Raw genomic sequence first — 16,890 nt, 5'->3', positions numbered from 1 at the left:
CTGGGGGGGCTGGTTTTCCCGTGGTGCCCGGCCGTGGCCTGGGATTTCCCGTGACCGGGGGCTGGACTGGCCCTTGCCTGGCTCCGGCGCTGCCCCGGGGCGCACTCGGCCACAGGATGTTGTGAGGCGCCAGGCACATTCCTGGGGGACAGGTCCGTCCGTGGCTCTTCGCCAGGCTGGGCAGGGTGGTGCCGGGAGCCTGTGTGCGTCAGGGGCTGGGAATGGGCCACAGGAGGCCCCTGCTCTCGTCCCTCCCTCTGGGCACCGGGCCTGGGCCACGGGCGGCACCCAGGACACGGGGCTGGACGGGCCCTGTGTTCTCCCTCCCCTCACGTGCACCTGGCCCGGGGGCTAGATCCCGGGCGTGGGGCCAGCTGCGTGGCCCGTGGGTGAGGCCTCGGTGCCACTGTGCTGAGCCCAGGGAAAGCCCTGCGCATAACGAACTGTGAACCCCCCGGGTCCCTCTGCGGAGCAGCATCGGACTGGGGGGGTCTGAGTCTGGGGGGGCTGTGTGGAGCAGGCTGGGGGGGTCTGGGTCTGGGGGTGCTGCATGGAGCAGGCTGGGGGGCCGAATCTGGGGGGGCTGCGTGGAGCAGGCCAGGGGGGCTGCGTGGAGTGGGCTGGGGGGCCGGATCTGGGGGGGCTTCATGGGGGGGCTGGGTCTGGGGGGGCTGCGTGGAGCGGGCCGGGGGGGCCGGGTCTGGGGGGGGCTGCATGGAGCGGGCCGGGGGGGGCCGGATCTGGGGGGCTGCGTGGAGGGGGCTGGGTCTGGGGGGGGCTGCGTGGAGCGGGCCGGGGGGGCCGGGTCTGGGGGGGGCTGCGTGGAGCGGGCCGGGGGGGGGGGCCGGGTCTGGGGGGGGGGGCTGCGTGGAGCGGGCCGGGGGGGGCTGGGTCGGAGGGGGCTGCGTAGAGCAGGCCGGGGGGGGCCGGGTCGGGGGGGGGCTGCGTGGAGCGGGCCGGGGGGGCAGGTCGGAGGGGACTGCGTGGAGCGGGCCGGGGGGGGCCGGATCTGGGGGGGCTGCGTGGAGGGGGCTAGGTCTGGGGGAGGTTGTGTGGGGGGGGCGGGTCTGGGGGGGGCTGCGTGGAGCGGGCCGGGGGGGCCGGGTCGGAGGGGGCTGCGTGGAGCGGGCCGGGGGGGGCCGGGTCGGAGGGGGCTGTGTGGAGCGGGCCGGGGGGGGCCGGGTCGGGGGGGGGGGGGGCTGCGTGGAGCGGGCCGGGGGGGGCAGGTCGGGGGGGGCTGCGTGGAGCGGGCCGGGGGGGGGCAGGTTGGAGGGGGCTGCGTGGAGCGGGTCGGAGGGGGCTGCGTGGAGCGGGCCGGGGGGGGCCGGGTCGGAGGGGGCTGCGTGGAGCGGGCCGGGGGGGCAGGTCGGAGGGGGCTGCGTGGAGCGGCCCGGGGGGGCAGGTCGGAGGGGGCTGCGTGGAGCGGGCCGGGGGGGCAGGTCAGAGGGGGCTGCGTGGAGCGGGCCGGGGGGGGCCGGGTCGGAGGGGGCTGCGTGGAGCGGGCCGGGGGGGCAGGTCGGAGGGGGCTGCGTGGAGCGAGGCGGGGGGGGCCGGTTCGGGGGGGGGGGCTGCGTGGAGCGGGCCGGGGGGGCCGGGTCGGGGGGGCTGCGTAGAGCGGGCCGGGGGGGGCTGCGTGGGGGGGGCCGGGTCGGGGGGGGCTGCGTAGAGCGGGCCGGGGGGGGCTGCGTGGGGGGGGCCGGGTCGGGGGGGGCTGCGTGGAGCGGGCCGGGGGGGCCGGGTCGGGGGGGCTGCGTAGAGCGGGCCGGGGGGGCCGGGTCGGGGGGGGCTGCGTGGGGGGGGCCGGGCCGGGAGGGCCGGGTCGGGGGGGCTGCGTGGAGCGGGCCGGGGGGCCGGGTCGGGGGGGCTGCGTGGAGCGGGCCGGGGGGGTTGGAAGGGCTGCGAGATCGGGAGGTAGGCCAGAGACGGGGAGAGCCCCGGGAGCTCTGCAGAAGACAGGCGCGGCGGCAGGAATTCAGGGGTGCTGGGGAACGGGGGAGCAGCCTGCCCCGGAGGCAGCCCTGCACCGGGAGTTGAACCGGTTTCACTCCTGTTTCCCGCATGCGCTTGGAGCACACGGGGAAGGGGAAGCACAGGGCCTGGCAGCCGTGCCGGGCTGTGTGTGGAGCCGCGGTGTCCCACGGGGGCAGGCTGCGGAGGGCCGGGGGGTCGTGCTGGCGGATGCTCCCGCCTGACGCAGGCGTGGCTTTGACTCACACTTGGGGAGCAGCAGGAACCGGGCGGTGCTGCCAGACCTCCGGCAGGGGAAGTGTGGGAGGAGTCTGAGCCAGCTGCGAGCTGGGGCCCAAGCCCAGAGAGGTTCAGCTTCGGGCAGAGAGGGGACCAGCAGCCGCCGGGAATGAACCACGGAGACACAGGTACCGTGGCCCCTCAGCCCGGGAGTGAGCAAGGCTCCTCGGGCTGCCTGCCCTGCTGTGGGTCTGGCGGGGGGCAAGGAACAGGCTTGTGAAGGAAAATGGTCCTGTGGCTAGACCGAGAGAGGTGGGATCTGTTCCCTGCTTGTGGTGCGGTGCCTCAGTTTCCCCTTTGTAACACAGGCGTTGCACGAGAGTAGTGGGGCCGCATTCGTGGGTTGCAAGGTGGTCGGGCCCTGCGGGGCAGGATGGTGCCACACGTGGGCGCTGGCTGCAGGAGGGGTTGTGCGTGAGGCTGGACTGAGGCCACCGGGTCCCTGCTGCGGCCGTGATGCAAGGGTCTGGTAGGCCCCCGGCCCTGCGTTCAGGGGCACAGCAGCTCATGGCCAGCATGCCGTGGGTGTCAGCTGCGGGGCACAGCGCCCGGCGGGTCGTGCCCCGTTGCTCTGCCGTGTGACGGCTCCTTAGGGACAGCAGAGGCCCGCGGGGGAGTGGGGAGAGGCGGGGAGGCCGGCCGGCGCTGCGGCTGGCTGGGCGTGGGTCCCCGCCGTGCCAATGGGACTCTTGCCCCCTGCACACTGGCAGCCCCGTGCCGGGCCCTGCTGTCCGGGGGGAGGCGTCTGGCTCGCGGCGGTGCCAGGGGGAGGCGCGGTGCCGGGGGGGGCGCTCTGGCTCGCGGCGGGCAGGGCACAGGGCCGGCCGGCGTCCCAGCGTGCGTGCGGCTGGCGCTGCCTCGCCCTGGGGAAACCCACCCTCTGCGCGATGCAAACAAACTGCATCGCCACGGCAACCGTGGGCATCCCAGTGCTGAGCAACCGAGCCGTTTCCGTGGCAATCTGGAAACCCCTCCCCCCCGCAGCAGGCCCCTCCCCTGCCCAGCTCGCCCCAGGGCAGCGTGGGGGGTTCTAGATCCCCCATGGCTGCCACCCCCACCCTGCCTGTGCCGGGCTTTAGGCCCTCGTCCCATGGCCGCCTGGGGGGCGGGGGGGCTGCGGCTGTCGACTCTTACGGACACTGGTGTGGAGGGGCGGGGGGCTGGAGCCCAGCCGTGGGGGTGGAGGGGCGGGGGGCTGGAGCCCAGCCGTGGGGGTGGAGGGGCGGGGGGCTGGAGCCCAGCCGTGGGGGTGCTAGCAGCTGCAGCCTGGGCTCCCGGCCCCGCCGGCTGTGCCGAGCACCGAGGGCAGAGCTTCCCGGTCTGCTGTGGCCCTTGGCTCTGGTCTCTGGTGGCGTAAACAGGCACTTCCACCAATTCTTCAGCCTGGGCGCTCCTCCCCCTTCCTGCCAGCTCCCGGCCGTGCCCCGGCCCCCCGCCCTGCCGGCGGCCGCCTGCCCGCTCCTGCCAGCCCCGTCCGAACAGGCCCTCGGCCTCCGGTGCAGCGACTCGGCCGCTCGTGTCAGGGCTGTGGGTTTGCGAGCCCAGCTGGCGTGGCAGTGGCTGAGTCTGCCTTCCCCACCCCCAGCACCTGCACACGCCTGAGCCACTGGCTGGGGGGTTCGGGCTCTGGGCTTTCCTGGGACAGATTCTGGGCTCTCCGGGGCAGTGGTTCTGGGCTCTCCGGGGCAGTGGTTCTGGGCTCTCTGGGGGGCTCTGGGCTCTCCGGGGCAGTGGTTCTGGGCTCTCTGGGGGGTTCTGGGCTCTCCGGGGCAGTGGCTCTGGGCTCTCCGGGGCAGTGGTTCTGGGCTCTCTGGGGGGCTCTGGGCTCTCCGGGGCAGTGGTTCTGGGCTCTCCGGGGCAGTGGTTCTGGGCTCTCCGGGGCAGTGGTTCTGGGCTCTCTGGGGCAGTGGTTCTGGGCTCTCTGGGGGCCTCTGGGCTCTGGGCTCTCCGGGGCAGTGGTTCTGGGCTCTCTGGGGGGTTCTGGGCTCTCCGGGGCAGTGGTTCTGGGCTCTCTGGGGGGTTCTGGGCTCTCCGGGGCAGTGGTTCTGGGCTCTCCGGGGCAGTGGCTCTGGGCTCTCTGGGGGGTTCTGGGCTCTCCGGGGCAGTGGTTCTGGGCTCTCCGGGGCAGTGGTTCTGGGCTCTCTGGGGCAGTGGTTCTGGGCTCTCTGGGGCAGTGGTTCTGGGCTCTCTGGGGGCCTCTGGGCTCTGGGCTCTCCGGGGCAGTGGTTCTGGGCTCTCTGGGGGGTTCTGGGCTCTCCGGGGCAGTGGTTCTGGGCTCTCTGGGGGGCTCTGGGCTCTCCGGGGCAGTGGTTCTGGGCTCTCTGGGGGGTTCTGGGCTCTCCGGGGGGCTCTGGGCTCTCTGGGGCGGTTCTCGGCCGCCGAGGGGGGGGGGCGCTCTGGACTCTCATGGGGCCCCTCTCCTTGCTGGAGAGCCACCGCGTACCCAGCCCCACACTCCCAGCCCCGAGAGGGGTGCTGCCTACAGAGCCCCCGCAGGCCTTGAGTCCACTCCGCGGCTGTAACGCTTTGACTCGGCGGCTTCTCCCCCCCGTCTGGTGCCCGGGGGCTCCCCTCCAGCAAGCTGGGGTTGGCTCTGTTGCTCCTCTGCCCTACGGGCAGTTCCTGGATCCTGCCCCCCCCCGGACCAAAGGGAGGGGGCAGCTTTGTGAGCGGCCCCAGCTGGCCTGGGCCGCGGGGAGGGAGGGTCGCGTAGCCCCTGGGCCGCACTGCCCTCTGTGAGCTGCCCACGCTGGGACGTGGAGGCTGGGGCAGCGCCAGGGTCTCGGGGCCCACGTGGAAGGGAGAGGGAGGGGTGCAGGAGAGGGACGATACAGACAGTGCCCGGGGGCGGGGCTGCCAGGGCGTTGCCCGCTGGACATGCGCCAGTGGCTGGCGCGCGGGGGAGCAGCCACGTGCCCCTTCCCCCGCCAGCCTGGCCAAGGAGCCGGTCGCACTGGCTGTCCCCGCGGGGCAGCGGCAGAGCAGGGAGGCAGGAGGCCTGTGTTCAGACGGGAAGCTGGGGGTGCGTGGGGCAGGCGGCTGAGCTCTGGCTGCCCCCAGCCCGGGGAGCGGAGAGCCGTCGCGCCGAGAAGGGCTGGCAGAGCGCGGGGCTGGGCAGAAACGCCAGTGCCGCCGCCGCGGGCTTGCGTGGGGGAACTGGAAACAGAAACCAGCCAAGACTGCCCCGGCGGGTTGCGGGCCCGCCCTGGGAGCCGGGAGTGCAGGGATGCAGCGTTCTTCCCGGCCGAGTCATCCCGGGAGCAGCAGGCGTCTGCACCGTGGCTCCCTGGCCCTGCACGCTGGGGGCTGTAAACCAGGAGCTGTTGCTGCAGGCAGGGGAGACGTGTCGGGGAGTTTAGTTCCTCCCCTCGGGGACGTAGCATCTGCCACCTCTGCCCCCTGGCTCCTGACGCGGGACTCCTGGGTCCCTCATGCCCTGCCCTGCCCACGCAGTGTCAGACGCGGTCGCCGCCATGGGGCGCCCTGGCTCAGAGCGCCCTGCTAGGCTGGGCCCAGCCCCCACAGTAAGGCCGAAGGCGCTGGTGGAGTGTGCCCAAATCATTGGCCTTGTCGGGAAGGCTGTGCCTCAGTTTCCCCTGTTTGTGCCGTGAGCCCACTGCCAGCACGAGCCTGTAAGGTGCGCTGCAGGCTAATGGGTCCTAGCAGGCATTCGTTAGCACTGGCTGTGCAGGGTGGGACCTCAGTGGGGGGTGCCCGTCATACAGCCGTGTGTCTGCAGTGCGGGGCTGGGCAGACGGAGGAGTCCAGCTCGCGCACCCGAGTGTCTGGTCACTGAACACCAGGCCCCACGGGGTTACCGCGTGGTCCAGCTGCAGCCACCCGGGCTCTCTGCAGCCGGGGGTAGGGGAGTGATGTCCATCTTGCGGACAGGGAAACTGAGGCACTGGGCAAGGCCACCCAGCAGTCGGTCTCAGAGCAGGGGCTAGAGGCCAGCCCGGTGCCCTGACCTCCCCCCGGAACTGACTGCAGCCCTCAGGAGGTGGGAACCTTTTCACAGCACCAGCCTGTGTGCCAGGCACCCTGGCCCTGCCCGGCTCGCCGCCCGCGCCTGAGCCAGCAGCGCCCTGGGGGCTGCCTCGGGCGTTGGCTGTCCCTGCCACGTCTGGGCGCACGGCTCCGGTGGGCGGCGCCTCCGTGCCCAGGATGCCTGGAGCAGCGGCCAGGGTGTGAGCAGGGCGCGAGGGAGGGTCCTGAGCTGGGCACGGCTGGGGGATGCCCCTCGGCTGCAAGCACCGGTGTCTGTTCTCTGACCGGTCGGCCTGGGGGCAGGGCCGGGGGTCGGACGCGGCTCCCTCCTGGCCCCGGCCCGGCGCCCCGAGCGGCTCCCCTCCCCCGGCTGTACCAGTTGCTGACTGGCTCTGCAATGTCAGGAATGCACCGGCGCGCACCTGGGCGTGTGTCCGGCCTGCCTGCAGCGCAGCACGGGGCTGCCACGGGGCTGCCACGGGACGCCCGGCCGCTCCCACCCCTGGGTGCTCCCTGCGCAGACCGGCCTGGGGCGCTGCCTGGGAAGGTAGGTGGGAGCATGGGGCTGGAGCCCGGGTGACCCTCCGTGTGGGCCCCTCCTGCTTGTGGGCGTCCCTGGTGGGCCTGCCCATGCCCCCCGGCTTCCCTGGCAGTGGGAATACGTCCGGGAGGCTCAGCAGCGGTGTCTTGGCTCAGTGCAGCGGGGAGAGGGGGCTGGGGGCAGGTCAGAGAGGAGAACCCTGCCTGGGCGCAGCCGCCCCCTCCCCACGCCCCAGGAAGACCTGGCCCCCCGCCTGCTCCCCGGGAGGCATGGAAAGTGGAGAGGGGAGCGGGGCAGGTGCTGAGTCGTTCCCGTCTGCCCCCCAGCTGGCAGCAAAGGGGGGAGGCTGCCGTCCCTCGGGCCCCTGGCGCTGGGTTCCCCCTGCCGTGTCGGCGCCGGGCTGTGAGCGGGCTGCCCCGGGCGAGAGGCGTCCGGCTGGCTCTGCGCGGTCTCCGTGGCCAAGCGGGGACCGGCTCCAGGCCAGGTGCGCGGCGAGCTGCGGACAAGGTGCTTTGATCGGATGCTTCGGCCGCAGTACCTCCCAGCGAGACCTCGGGAGCCGCTGCCCCCACTGCCTACTGGAGGGAGCACGAGCTCTGGCAGGTCGGGGCTCAGGCCAGGCCTCGGTGGAGGGGGCGGGGTGTCTCTCTGGACACCAGAGGTATGCCCAGCCCCAGCGAGCTGGCACCCTGCGGGCAGGGGGAGGGCAGAGCTGGGCGCCAGGGGTCGCACGATGGGGGTTTCTGGGTTGCCTGGGGAGTGTCTGGCCTGCCTGCCTGCGCCCGGCGCTCTGCAGAGCCGTAGCACAGACAGCCGCTGCCCCAGGCTCTGCCCGAGGGCGAGGGGCAGCTAGAGGGCAGAGGGGAACGGTGCCAGGCGATTGGTGTGAGGCAGCAGCCCTGGCCCAGGCAGCTGGCCAAGCTGGGGGTGCGTTGTGGAGTCCGGGAGAGGGGAGGGGAACCCCTGCCTGGCGCTCGAGTCGGGCTGATACAGTAGTGCCAGGATGGGCCCGGGGGCGGGGGCACGGGCAGCAGCTACCTGGCAGAGCTGCTTTGGGGTCCTGGGACTCCAGCAGCGCCTCTGGCTGGAGCTCGCGCGGCTGGGCAGTGCCCCCGGCGCCTCTGGCTGGAGCTCGCACGGCCGGGCAGTGCCCCCGGCGCCTCTGGCTGGAGCTCGCACGGCCGGGCAGTGCCCCCGGCGCCTCTGGCTGGCGCTCGCGCGGCCGGGCAGTGCCCCCGGCGCCTCTGGCTGGCGCTCGCACGGCTGGGCAGTGCCCCCGGCGCCTCTGGCTGGCGCTCGCACGGCCGGGCAGTGCCCCCGGCGCCTCTGGCTGGCGCTCGCGCGGCCGGGCAGTGCCCCCGGCGCCTCTGGCTGGCGCTCGCGCGGCTGGGCAGTGCCCGCGGCGCCTCTGGCTGGCGCTCGCGCGGCTGGGCAGTGCCCGCGGCGCCTCTGGCTGGAGCTCGCGCGGCTGGGCAGTGCCCCCGGCGCCTCTGGCTGGAGCTCGCGCGGCCGGGCAGTGCCCCCGGCGCCTCTGGCTGGAGCTCGCGCGGCCGGGCAGTGCCCGCGGCGCCTCTGGCTGGAGCTCGCGCGGCTGGGCAGTGCCCCCGGCGCCTCTGGCTGGAGCTCGCGCGGCCGGGCAGTGCCCCCGGCGCCTCTGGCTGGCGCTCGCGCGGCCGGGCAGTGCCCCCGGCGCCTCTGGCTGGCGCTCGCGCGGCCGGGCAGTGCCCCCGGCGCCTCTGGCTGGCGCTCGCGCGGCCGGGCAGTGCCCCCGGCGCCTCTGGCTGGAGCTCGCGCGGCCGGGCAGTGCCCCCGGCGCCTCTGGCTGGAGCTCGCGCGGCCGGGCAGTGCCCCCGGCGCCTCTGGCTGGCGCTCGCACGGCCGGGCAGTGCCCCCGGCGCCTCTGGCTGGAGCTCGCACGGCCGGGCAGTGCCCCCGGCGCCTCTGGCTGGCGCTCGCACGGCTGGGCAGTGCCCGCGGCGCCTCTGGCTGGCGCTCGCGCGGCCGGGCAGTGCCCCCGGCGCCTCTGGCTGGCGCTCGCGCGGCCGGGCAGTGCCCCCGGCGCCTCTGGCTGGCGCTCGCGCGGCTGGGCAGTGCCCGCGGCGCCTCTGGCTGGCGCTCGCGCGGCCGGGCAGTGCCCGCGGCGCCTCTGGCTGGCGCTCGCGCGGCCGGGCAGTGCCCGCGGCGCCTCTGGCTGGCGCTCGCGCGGCCGGGCAGTGCCCCCGGCGCCTCTGGCTGGCGCTCGCGCGGCCGGGCAGTGCCCGCGGCGCCTCTGGCTGGCGCTCGCGCGGCCGGGCAGTGCCCGCGGCGCCTCTGGCTGGAGCTCGCGCGGCCGGGCAGTGCCCCCGGCGCCTCTGGCTGGCGCTCGCGCGGCCGGGCAGTGCCCCCGGCGCCTCTGGCTGGCGCTCGCGCGGCCGGGCAGTGCCCGCGGCGCCTCTGGCTGGCGCTCGCGCGGCCGGGCAGTGCCCCCGGCGCCTCTGGCTGGCGCTCGCGCGGCCGGGCAGTGCCCGCGGCGCCTCTGGCTGGCGCTCGCGCGGCCGGGCAGTGCCCGCGGCGCCTCTGGCTGGCGCTCGCGTGGCCGGGCAGTGCCCGCGGCGCCTCTGGCTGGAGCTCGCACGGCCGGGCAGTGCCCGCAGCGCCTCTGGCTGGCGCTCGCGCGGCCGGGCAGTGCCCGCGGCGCCTCTGGCTGGCGCTCGCGTGGCCGGGCAGTGCCCGCGGCGCCTCTGGCTGGCGCTCGCGTGGCCGGGCAGTGCCCGCGGCGCCTCTGGCTGGCGCTCGCGCGGCCGGGCAGTGCCCGCGGCGCCTCTGGCTGGCGCTCGCGCGGCTGGGCAGTGCCCGCGGCGCCTCTGGCTGGAGCTCGCACGGCTGGGCAGTGCCCGCGGCGCCTCTGGCTGGCGCTCGCACGGCTGGGCAGTGCCTGCGGCGCCTCTGGCTGGAGCTCGCACGGCTGGGCAGTGCCCAGCTGCAGGGGGCTTCGCTCCAGAGAGAGGGGCCGGCTGGGCCCACGGGCTCTGCAGGAGCAGCTGGCGGGTCTGTGCCCCAGCCCAGAGCCCTGCGCCTGCCCATGAGCAGATTAGAGGCCCCCGGCAGGTGAGCCGATTACAGCTCCTCTTAATGAGCTTAATTGGGCCCACAGCGTTGCCCTTGGCGACGGGCGGGGCTGGCATGGGCCAGGCTGCTGGGCTGGTTACTGGCCTGTCCTGCTCAGCACCCTCGGCGCTGCCGGGTAAAGCTCCCTCCACGGTGCCGGTGCTGTGGCAGGGCGTCTCCGGAGGGCTGGCCGGGGGGCCCAGCGCAGCAGCTCCCTGGGGACGTGGGAGCCCCCGGCCCAGCAGCCCTGTTGGGACGCGGTTGCTCCGGTGTGGCTCTGTGCTCCATGGCGGGAGCCTGAGCCCGGGTGGGAGCCCCCTGGCAGCAGAGGGCTGGCTGCCAAGGACCCGCCCCAGTGGCTGGGGGGCTGGGCTGCCGTATCGTGCTCTGGGTCTCTTGCCACGGCCCGGGGGCGGTCGCGTGGGTCGCCCGCCGGCTGGCACTGCGCCCACACGCCCAGCTGCCCGCTCAGGCCGGAGAGGCGCGAATGAGGCATAAGCCAATTAGGGGGCCCGGGAGGTCTGGCCTGGCTCTGAGCGCCGCCCCCTCGGCGCGTTCCCGGCCCCATCTGTCTGCTGGCCGCAGCCGGGGCGGCGTGGGCAGGCAGGCGCCGGGAGGGGGAGCTGCCCCGCCGGCCCTTTGCATGGGCGTCGGGGGCAGGTCGGACGCCTGCCTGCGGGGACTGCCGGCTCGGGGGCTCCGGGTGCAGCCACGTGTGGTAAGTGTGAGCCGGGACCCCTGGGCTGCCCCACGGACACGCCCTGCCTGGGGGAGGGGTCGTCAGGAGCCTTGTTCTCTGGCAGACACCAGTGCTCCCTGTGCCCCCCCCAGCCCCCTTACACGGGGGGGGGGTTATAACCCATCCCCCACCTCCCCTCAGACACCCCAGTGCTCCCTGTGCCGCCCCCAGCCCCCTCACACAGGGGAGAGGTTATAACCCATCCCCCACCTCCCCTCGGACACCCCAGTGCTCCCTGTGCCCCCCCCGCCCCCTCACACAGGGGGGGGTTATAACCCATCCCCCGCCTCCCCTCAGACACCCCAGTGCTCCCTGTGCCCCCCCCAGCCCCCTTACACGGGAGGGTTATAACCCATCCCCCACCTCCCCTCAGACACCCCAGTGCTCCCTGTGCCCCCCCAGCCCCCTCACACGGGGGAGGTGATAACCCATCCCCCACCTCCCCTCACACACCCCAGTGCTCCCTGTGCCCCCCCCAACCCCCTCACACAGGGGGGGGTTATAACCCATCCCCCGCCTCCCCTCAGACACCCCAGTGCTCCCTGTGCCCCCCCAGCCCCCTCACACGGGGGAGGTTATAACCCATCCCCCACCTCCCCTCAGACACCCCAGTGCTCCCTGTGCCCCCCCAGCCCCCTCACACGGGGGAGGTTATAACCCATCCCCCACCTCCCCTCACACACCCCAGTGCTCCCTGTGCCCCCCCCAACCCCCTCACACAGGGGGGGGTTATAACCCATCCCCCGCCTCCCCTCAGACACCCCAGTGCTCCCTGTGCCCCCCCAGCCCCCTCACACGGGGGAGGTTATAACCCATCCCCCACCTCCCCTCAGACACCCCAGTGCTCCCTGTGCCCCCCCAGCCCCCTCACACAGGGGGGAGGTTATAACCCATCCCCCACCTCCCCTCAGACACCCCAGTGCTCCCTGTGCCCCCCAGCCCCCTCACACAGGGGAGAGGTTAGAACCCATCCCCCACCTCCCCTCACACACCCCAGCGTTCCCTGTGCCCCCCCAACCCCACCTCACACAGGGGAGAGGTTAGAACCCATCCCCCACCTCCCCTCAGACACCCCAGTGCTCCCCGTGCCCCCCCAGCCCCCCTTACACAGGGGAGAGGTTAGAACCCATTCCCCACCTCCCCTCACACCCCCCAGTGCTCCCCGTGCCCCCCCAGCCCCCCTTACACAGGGGAGAGGTTATAACCCATCCCCCACCTCCCCTCACACCCCCCAGTGCTCCCTGTGCCCCCCCAACCCCCTCACACAGGGGAGAGGTTATAACCCATCCCCCACCTCCCCTCACACCCCCCAGTGCTCCCTGTGCCCCCCCAACCCCCTCACACAGGGGAGAGGTTATAACCCATCCCCCACCTCCCCTCACACCCCCCAGTGCTCCCTGTGCCCCCCCAACCCCCTCACACAGGGGAGAGGTTATAACCCATCCCCCCTCCCCTCAGACACCCCAGTGCTCCCTGTGCCCCCCAGCCCCCCTTACACAGGGGAGAGGTTATAACCCATCCCCCCTCCCCTCAGACACCCCAGTGCTCCTTGTGCCCCCCCAACCCCCTCACACGGGGGAGAGGTTATAACCCATCCCCCACCTCCCCTCAGACACCCCAGTGCTCCCTGTGCCCCCCCCAGACCCCCTCACACAGGGGGGAGGTTATAACCCATCCCCCACCTCCCCTCAGACACCCCAGTGCTCCCTGTGCCCCCCCAGCCCCCTCACACGGGGGAGAGGTTATAACCCATCCCCCACCTCCCCTCAGACACCCCAGTGCTCCCTGTGCCCCCCAGCCCCCCTCACACAGGGGAGAGGTTATAACCCATCCCCCACCTCCCCTCAGACACCCCAGTGCTCCCTGTGCCCCCCCAGCCCCCCTCACACAGGGGGGAGGTGATAACCCATCCCCCACCTCCCCTCACACACCCCAGTGCTCCCTGTGCCCCCCCAGCCCCCGTTACACAGGGGGGAGGTTATAACCCATCCCCCCCCTCCCCTCACACACCCCAGAGATCCCTGTGCCCCCCCAGCCCCTCCCCACACAGGGGGGAGGTGATAACCCATCCCCCACCTCCCCTCACACACCCCAGTGCTCCCTGTGCCCCCCCAGCCCCCTCACACGGGGGAGGTTATAACCCATCCCCCACCTCCCCTCAGACACCCCAGTGCTCCCTGTGCCCCCCCAGCCCCCTCACACAGGGGGGAGGTTATAACCCATCCCCCACCTCCCCTCAGACACCCCAGTGCTCCCTGTGCCCCCCAGCCCCCTCACACAGGGGAGAGGTTAGAACCCATCCCCCACCTCCCCTCACACACCCCAGCGTTCCCTGTGCCCCCCCAACCCCACCTCACACAGGGGAGAGGTTAGAACCCATCCCCCACCTCCCCTCAGACACCCCAGTGCTCCCCGTGCCCCTCCAGCCCCCCTTACACAGGGGAGAGGTTAGAACCCATTCCCCACCTCCCCTCACACCCCCCAGTGCTCCCCGTGCCCCCCCAGCCCCCCTTACACAGGGGAGAGGTTATAACCCATCCCCCACCTCCCCTCACACCCCCCAGTGCTCCCTGTGCCCCCCCAACCCCCTCACACAGGGGAGAGGTTATAACCCATCCCCCACCTCCCCTCACACCCCCCAGTGCTCCCTGTGCCCCCCCAACCCCCTCACACAGGGGAGAGGTTATAACCCATCCCCCACCTCCCCTCACACCCCCCAGTGCTCCCTGTGCCCCCCCAACCCCCTCACACAGGGGAGAGGTTATAACCCATCCCCCCTCCCCTCAGACACCCCAGTGCTCCCTGTGCCCCCCAGCCCCCCTTACACAGGGGAGAGGTTATAACCCATCCCCCCTCCCCTCAGACACCCCAGTGCTCCTTGTGCCCCCCCAACCCCCTCACACGGGGGAGAGGTTATAACCCATCCCCCACCTCCCCTCAGACACCCCAGTGCTCCCTGTGCCCCCCCCAGACCCCCTCACACAGGGGGGAGGTTATAACCCATCCCCCACCTCCCCTCAGACACCCCAGTGCTCCCTGTGCCCCCCCAGCCCCCCTCACACGGGGGAGAGGTTATAACCCATCCCCCACCTCCCCTCAGACACCCCAGTGCTCCCTGTGCCCCCCCAGCCCCCCTCACACAGGGGGGAGGTGATAACCCATCCCCCACCTCCCCTCACACACCCCAGTGCTCCCTGTGCCCCCCCAGCCCCCGTTACACAGGGGGGAGGTTATAACCCATCCCCCCCCTCCCCTCACACACCCCAGAGATCCCTGTGCCCCCCCAGCCCCTCCCCACACAGGGGCGAGGTTGTAACCCCTCCCCCCGCCCAGACACTGGTCCATGCGGAGCCCATATAAAAATCAGCCCCCCCGTGCACCGGGAGATGAAGAGGCAGCAGCCCCCGTGTGAGGGGCTGGGCTCCTGGTCCCAGCGTGAGCTGGAAGTGAGCCGGGCTCCTGACGCCCTCGCACTGTGGCGCCCCAGCGGGGACGACCCGGACCGGCGCCAGGGCAGCCAGGCTGCTAACAAACGCACTGGGGGGGGGCACGTCGTCCGTGCGCTTCCCATGTCGGCTCCCCGGCTGGTCGACTCCACCGTCGCTTCTGCACTCTCGCCCCCGCCTTGGGGGGCATTGGCACCGGCGGGGGATGGGCTGACTCTCGCCCCCGCCTTGGGGGGCATGGGCACCGGCGGGGGATGGGCTGACTCTCGCCCCCGCCTTGGGGGGCATGGGCACCGGCGGGGGATGGGCTGACTCTCGCCCCCGCCTTGGGGGGCATGGGCACCGGCGGGGGATGGGCTGACTCTCGCCCCCGCCTTGGGGGGCATGGGCACCGGCGGGGGATGGGCTGACTCTCGCCCCCGCCTTGGGGGGCATGGGCACCGGCGGGGGATGGGCTGACTCTCGCCCCCGCCTTGGGGGGCATGGGCACCGGCGGGGGATGGGCTGACTCTCGCCCCCGCCTTGGGGGGCATGGGCACCGGCGGGGGATGGGCTGACTCTCGCCCCCGCCTTGGGGGGCATGGGCACCGGCGGGGGATGGGCTGACTCTCGCCCCCGCCTTGGGGGGCATGGGCACCGGCGGGGGATGGGCTGACTCACGCCCCCGCCTTGGGGTCATGGGCGCCGCGGGGGATGGGCTGACTCCTCCGCCTTGGGGGGCATGGGCACCGGCGGGGGATGGGTGCAAGGATGCCAGGACTAGCCAGTGGGGGTGGGAAGATGGTGGGGTCCCTGCTGTGGTCCGTGGCAGCTCCTCACCATGTCCTCTCCTCTGCCCGCAGGGAGGCCCTCCCGCTCGCACTCAGCCATGTCGCTCTCCGTGCGGCCCCAGCGGCGCGCCCTCGCCGCCAGGATCAATAGGAGCCAGTCCTTCGCCGGCATCAACTCCGCCCCGGACAAGGCCTTCAGGTGGGGGGGTCGGGGCATGGCACAGTGAGAGCGTGCAAGGAGCCCCCTGGGAGTGGGGCAGGCGGCCGTTCCCGTGGGACGGGGCCGTGGGGCGGGTGGTTGCTCCCGAGGCGGGGCCGTGGGGTGGGCGGCCGTTCCTGTGGGACGGGGCTGTGGGGTGGCGGTTGCTCCCGTGGGGCGGGGCCGTGGGGCGGGCAGCTGTTCCCGTGGGGCGGGGCCGTGGGGCGGGCAGTTGCTCCCGTGGGGCGGGGCCGTGGGGTGGGCGGTTGCTCCGGGGGCAGGGCCGTGGGGTGGGCGGTTGCTCCGGGGGCGGGGCCGTGGGGCGGGCGGCTGTTCCCGTGGGGCGGGGCCGTGGGGCGGGCGGCTGTTCCCGTGGGGCGGGGCCGTGGGGCGGGCGGTTGCTCCGGGGGCGGGGCCAGGTGGAACAAGCTGCCTGTTTAACCATCTCTGGAGCATCGTGCTGGGCAGCGAATCCTTCCCGGCCTCTGTCCCTGGCGCAGACCAAGATGCCGGCCCCGCTTTGTGCCCGTGTCCAAAGTGGAGCTTGCCCCATGAGCAAGTCACCTGCCCGTGTCCTTTTGGGCTGGGGTGGGGAACCTCAGGCCCAGGAGCTGGGTGTGGTCTTCAGCTTGCCTGGATCTGGCCCCCAAGGCTCCGGGCCTCCCCAGCCCCCCCCATGGCCCTCCCAGAGGGCTGTAGTACACAAAGTGTACTGGGCTGGGCCCCCCAGCTGCTGGTGTGTGAGGGGAATGTGGGGAGTGTCTGTCTCCTTGGGCGCTGCTGGTTGGGGTGGTCGAATCAGGCCGGGGGTGCTGGCAGATGGGGGGCGCGAATCAGGCTGGGGGGCGCGAATCGGGCCGGGGGGCGCTGGCGGGCGGGGGGCACAAATCAGGCCAGGGGGTGCTGGCGGCTGGGGGGCGCGAATCGGGCCGGGGGGCGCTGGCGGGCGGGGGGCACAAATCAGGCCAGGGGGTGCTGGCGGGCGGGGGGCACAAATCAGGCCAGGGGGTGCTGGCGGCTGGGGGCGCGAATCGGGCCGGGGGGCGCTGGCGGGCGGGGGGCACAAATCAGGCCGGGGGCGCTGGCGGCTGGGGGCGCGAATGGGCCGGGGGGCGCTGGCGGGCGGGGGGCACAAATCAGGCCAGGGGGCGCTGGCGGCTGGGGGCGCGAATCGGGCCGGGGGGCGCTGGCGGGCGGGGGGCACAAATCAGGCCAGGGGGTGCTGGCGGCTGGGGGCGCGAATGGGCCGGGGGGCGCTGGCGGGCGGGGTTCTCCCCGTTCACCCCCCTCGGTGACTCCTGCAGCGCGGCCCCTCTGAACATAGAGCCGGGCCTTGTCCGCAGGCTCTCACCTGGTCTCCTCGGCTTCCTTCCCCAGGACCCTGCCTCCCTTCAGCACCCCCACGGTGCCCAGGAAGACCGGCTCCAGGGTCAGGAGGATGTTCTCCATGTCCCACAAGTCCCCGCCGCCCAAGGTGCCACAGCCCGACCGCCTGGACGAGGTGTACGAAGCGCTCAAGAAGGGCCTGACGTGAGTAACCCGGCTGCGCAGGACGGGAGCAGCCAGGACAGCACCGAGCTCCTGGAGGGCCGGGGGAGCCAGTGCCCCTGTCCGGGGCTGGGTGGCTGTGCGGGTGGGCTGCAGACCAGATCCGTTCTCTGAGGCCACAGGAGAGCCAAGAGCGGGCTCTGTGCCCAAGGCAGTTGGAGCTGGGGGGACCAGGTGCCAGCTCAGCTCCATGTGTCTCTGGGTTGGGCGGGTGCTAGCTGTCAGGTTGGGCAGGTACGTTGCGTGGCCGGCGCAGGGTTTGGGCGGGTGCCTGGCATGGCTGGCACAGGGATTGGGCGGGTGCCTGGCGTGGCTAGCGTGGGATA

The 16,890-nt window shown here is 73.5% G+C and overlaps 1 protein-coding gene across 1 annotated transcript in view; it reads left to right on the top strand.

Annotated features, from left to right (window-relative positions):
• Window positions 1-1,908: 1,908 nt before the first annotated feature.
• RIPOR1 (RHO family interacting cell polarization regulator 1) overlaps window positions 1,909-16,890 on the top strand; it is a 32,795-nt gene continuing 17,813 nt past the window's right edge. Inside the window, 3 exon segments of the mRNA XM_089781382.1 lie at window positions 1,909-2,375; window positions 14,890-15,016; window positions 16,394-16,546. Of these exon segments, the coding sequence (XP_089637508.1) occupies window positions 2,357-2,375; window positions 14,890-15,016; window positions 16,394-16,546 (299 nt within the window). The 5' untranslated portion in view covers window positions 1,909-2,356.

This window comes from Pelodiscus sinensis, chromosome 12 (assembly GCF_052426305.1).
Source record: "Pelodiscus sinensis isolate ZL-2025 chromosome 12, ASM5242630v1, whole genome shotgun sequence".
NCBI classification, from domain to species: domain Eukaryota; kingdom Metazoa; phylum Chordata; order Testudines; family Trionychidae; genus Pelodiscus; species Pelodiscus sinensis.
This window is presented reverse-complemented; position numbering and strand designations above follow the sequence as displayed.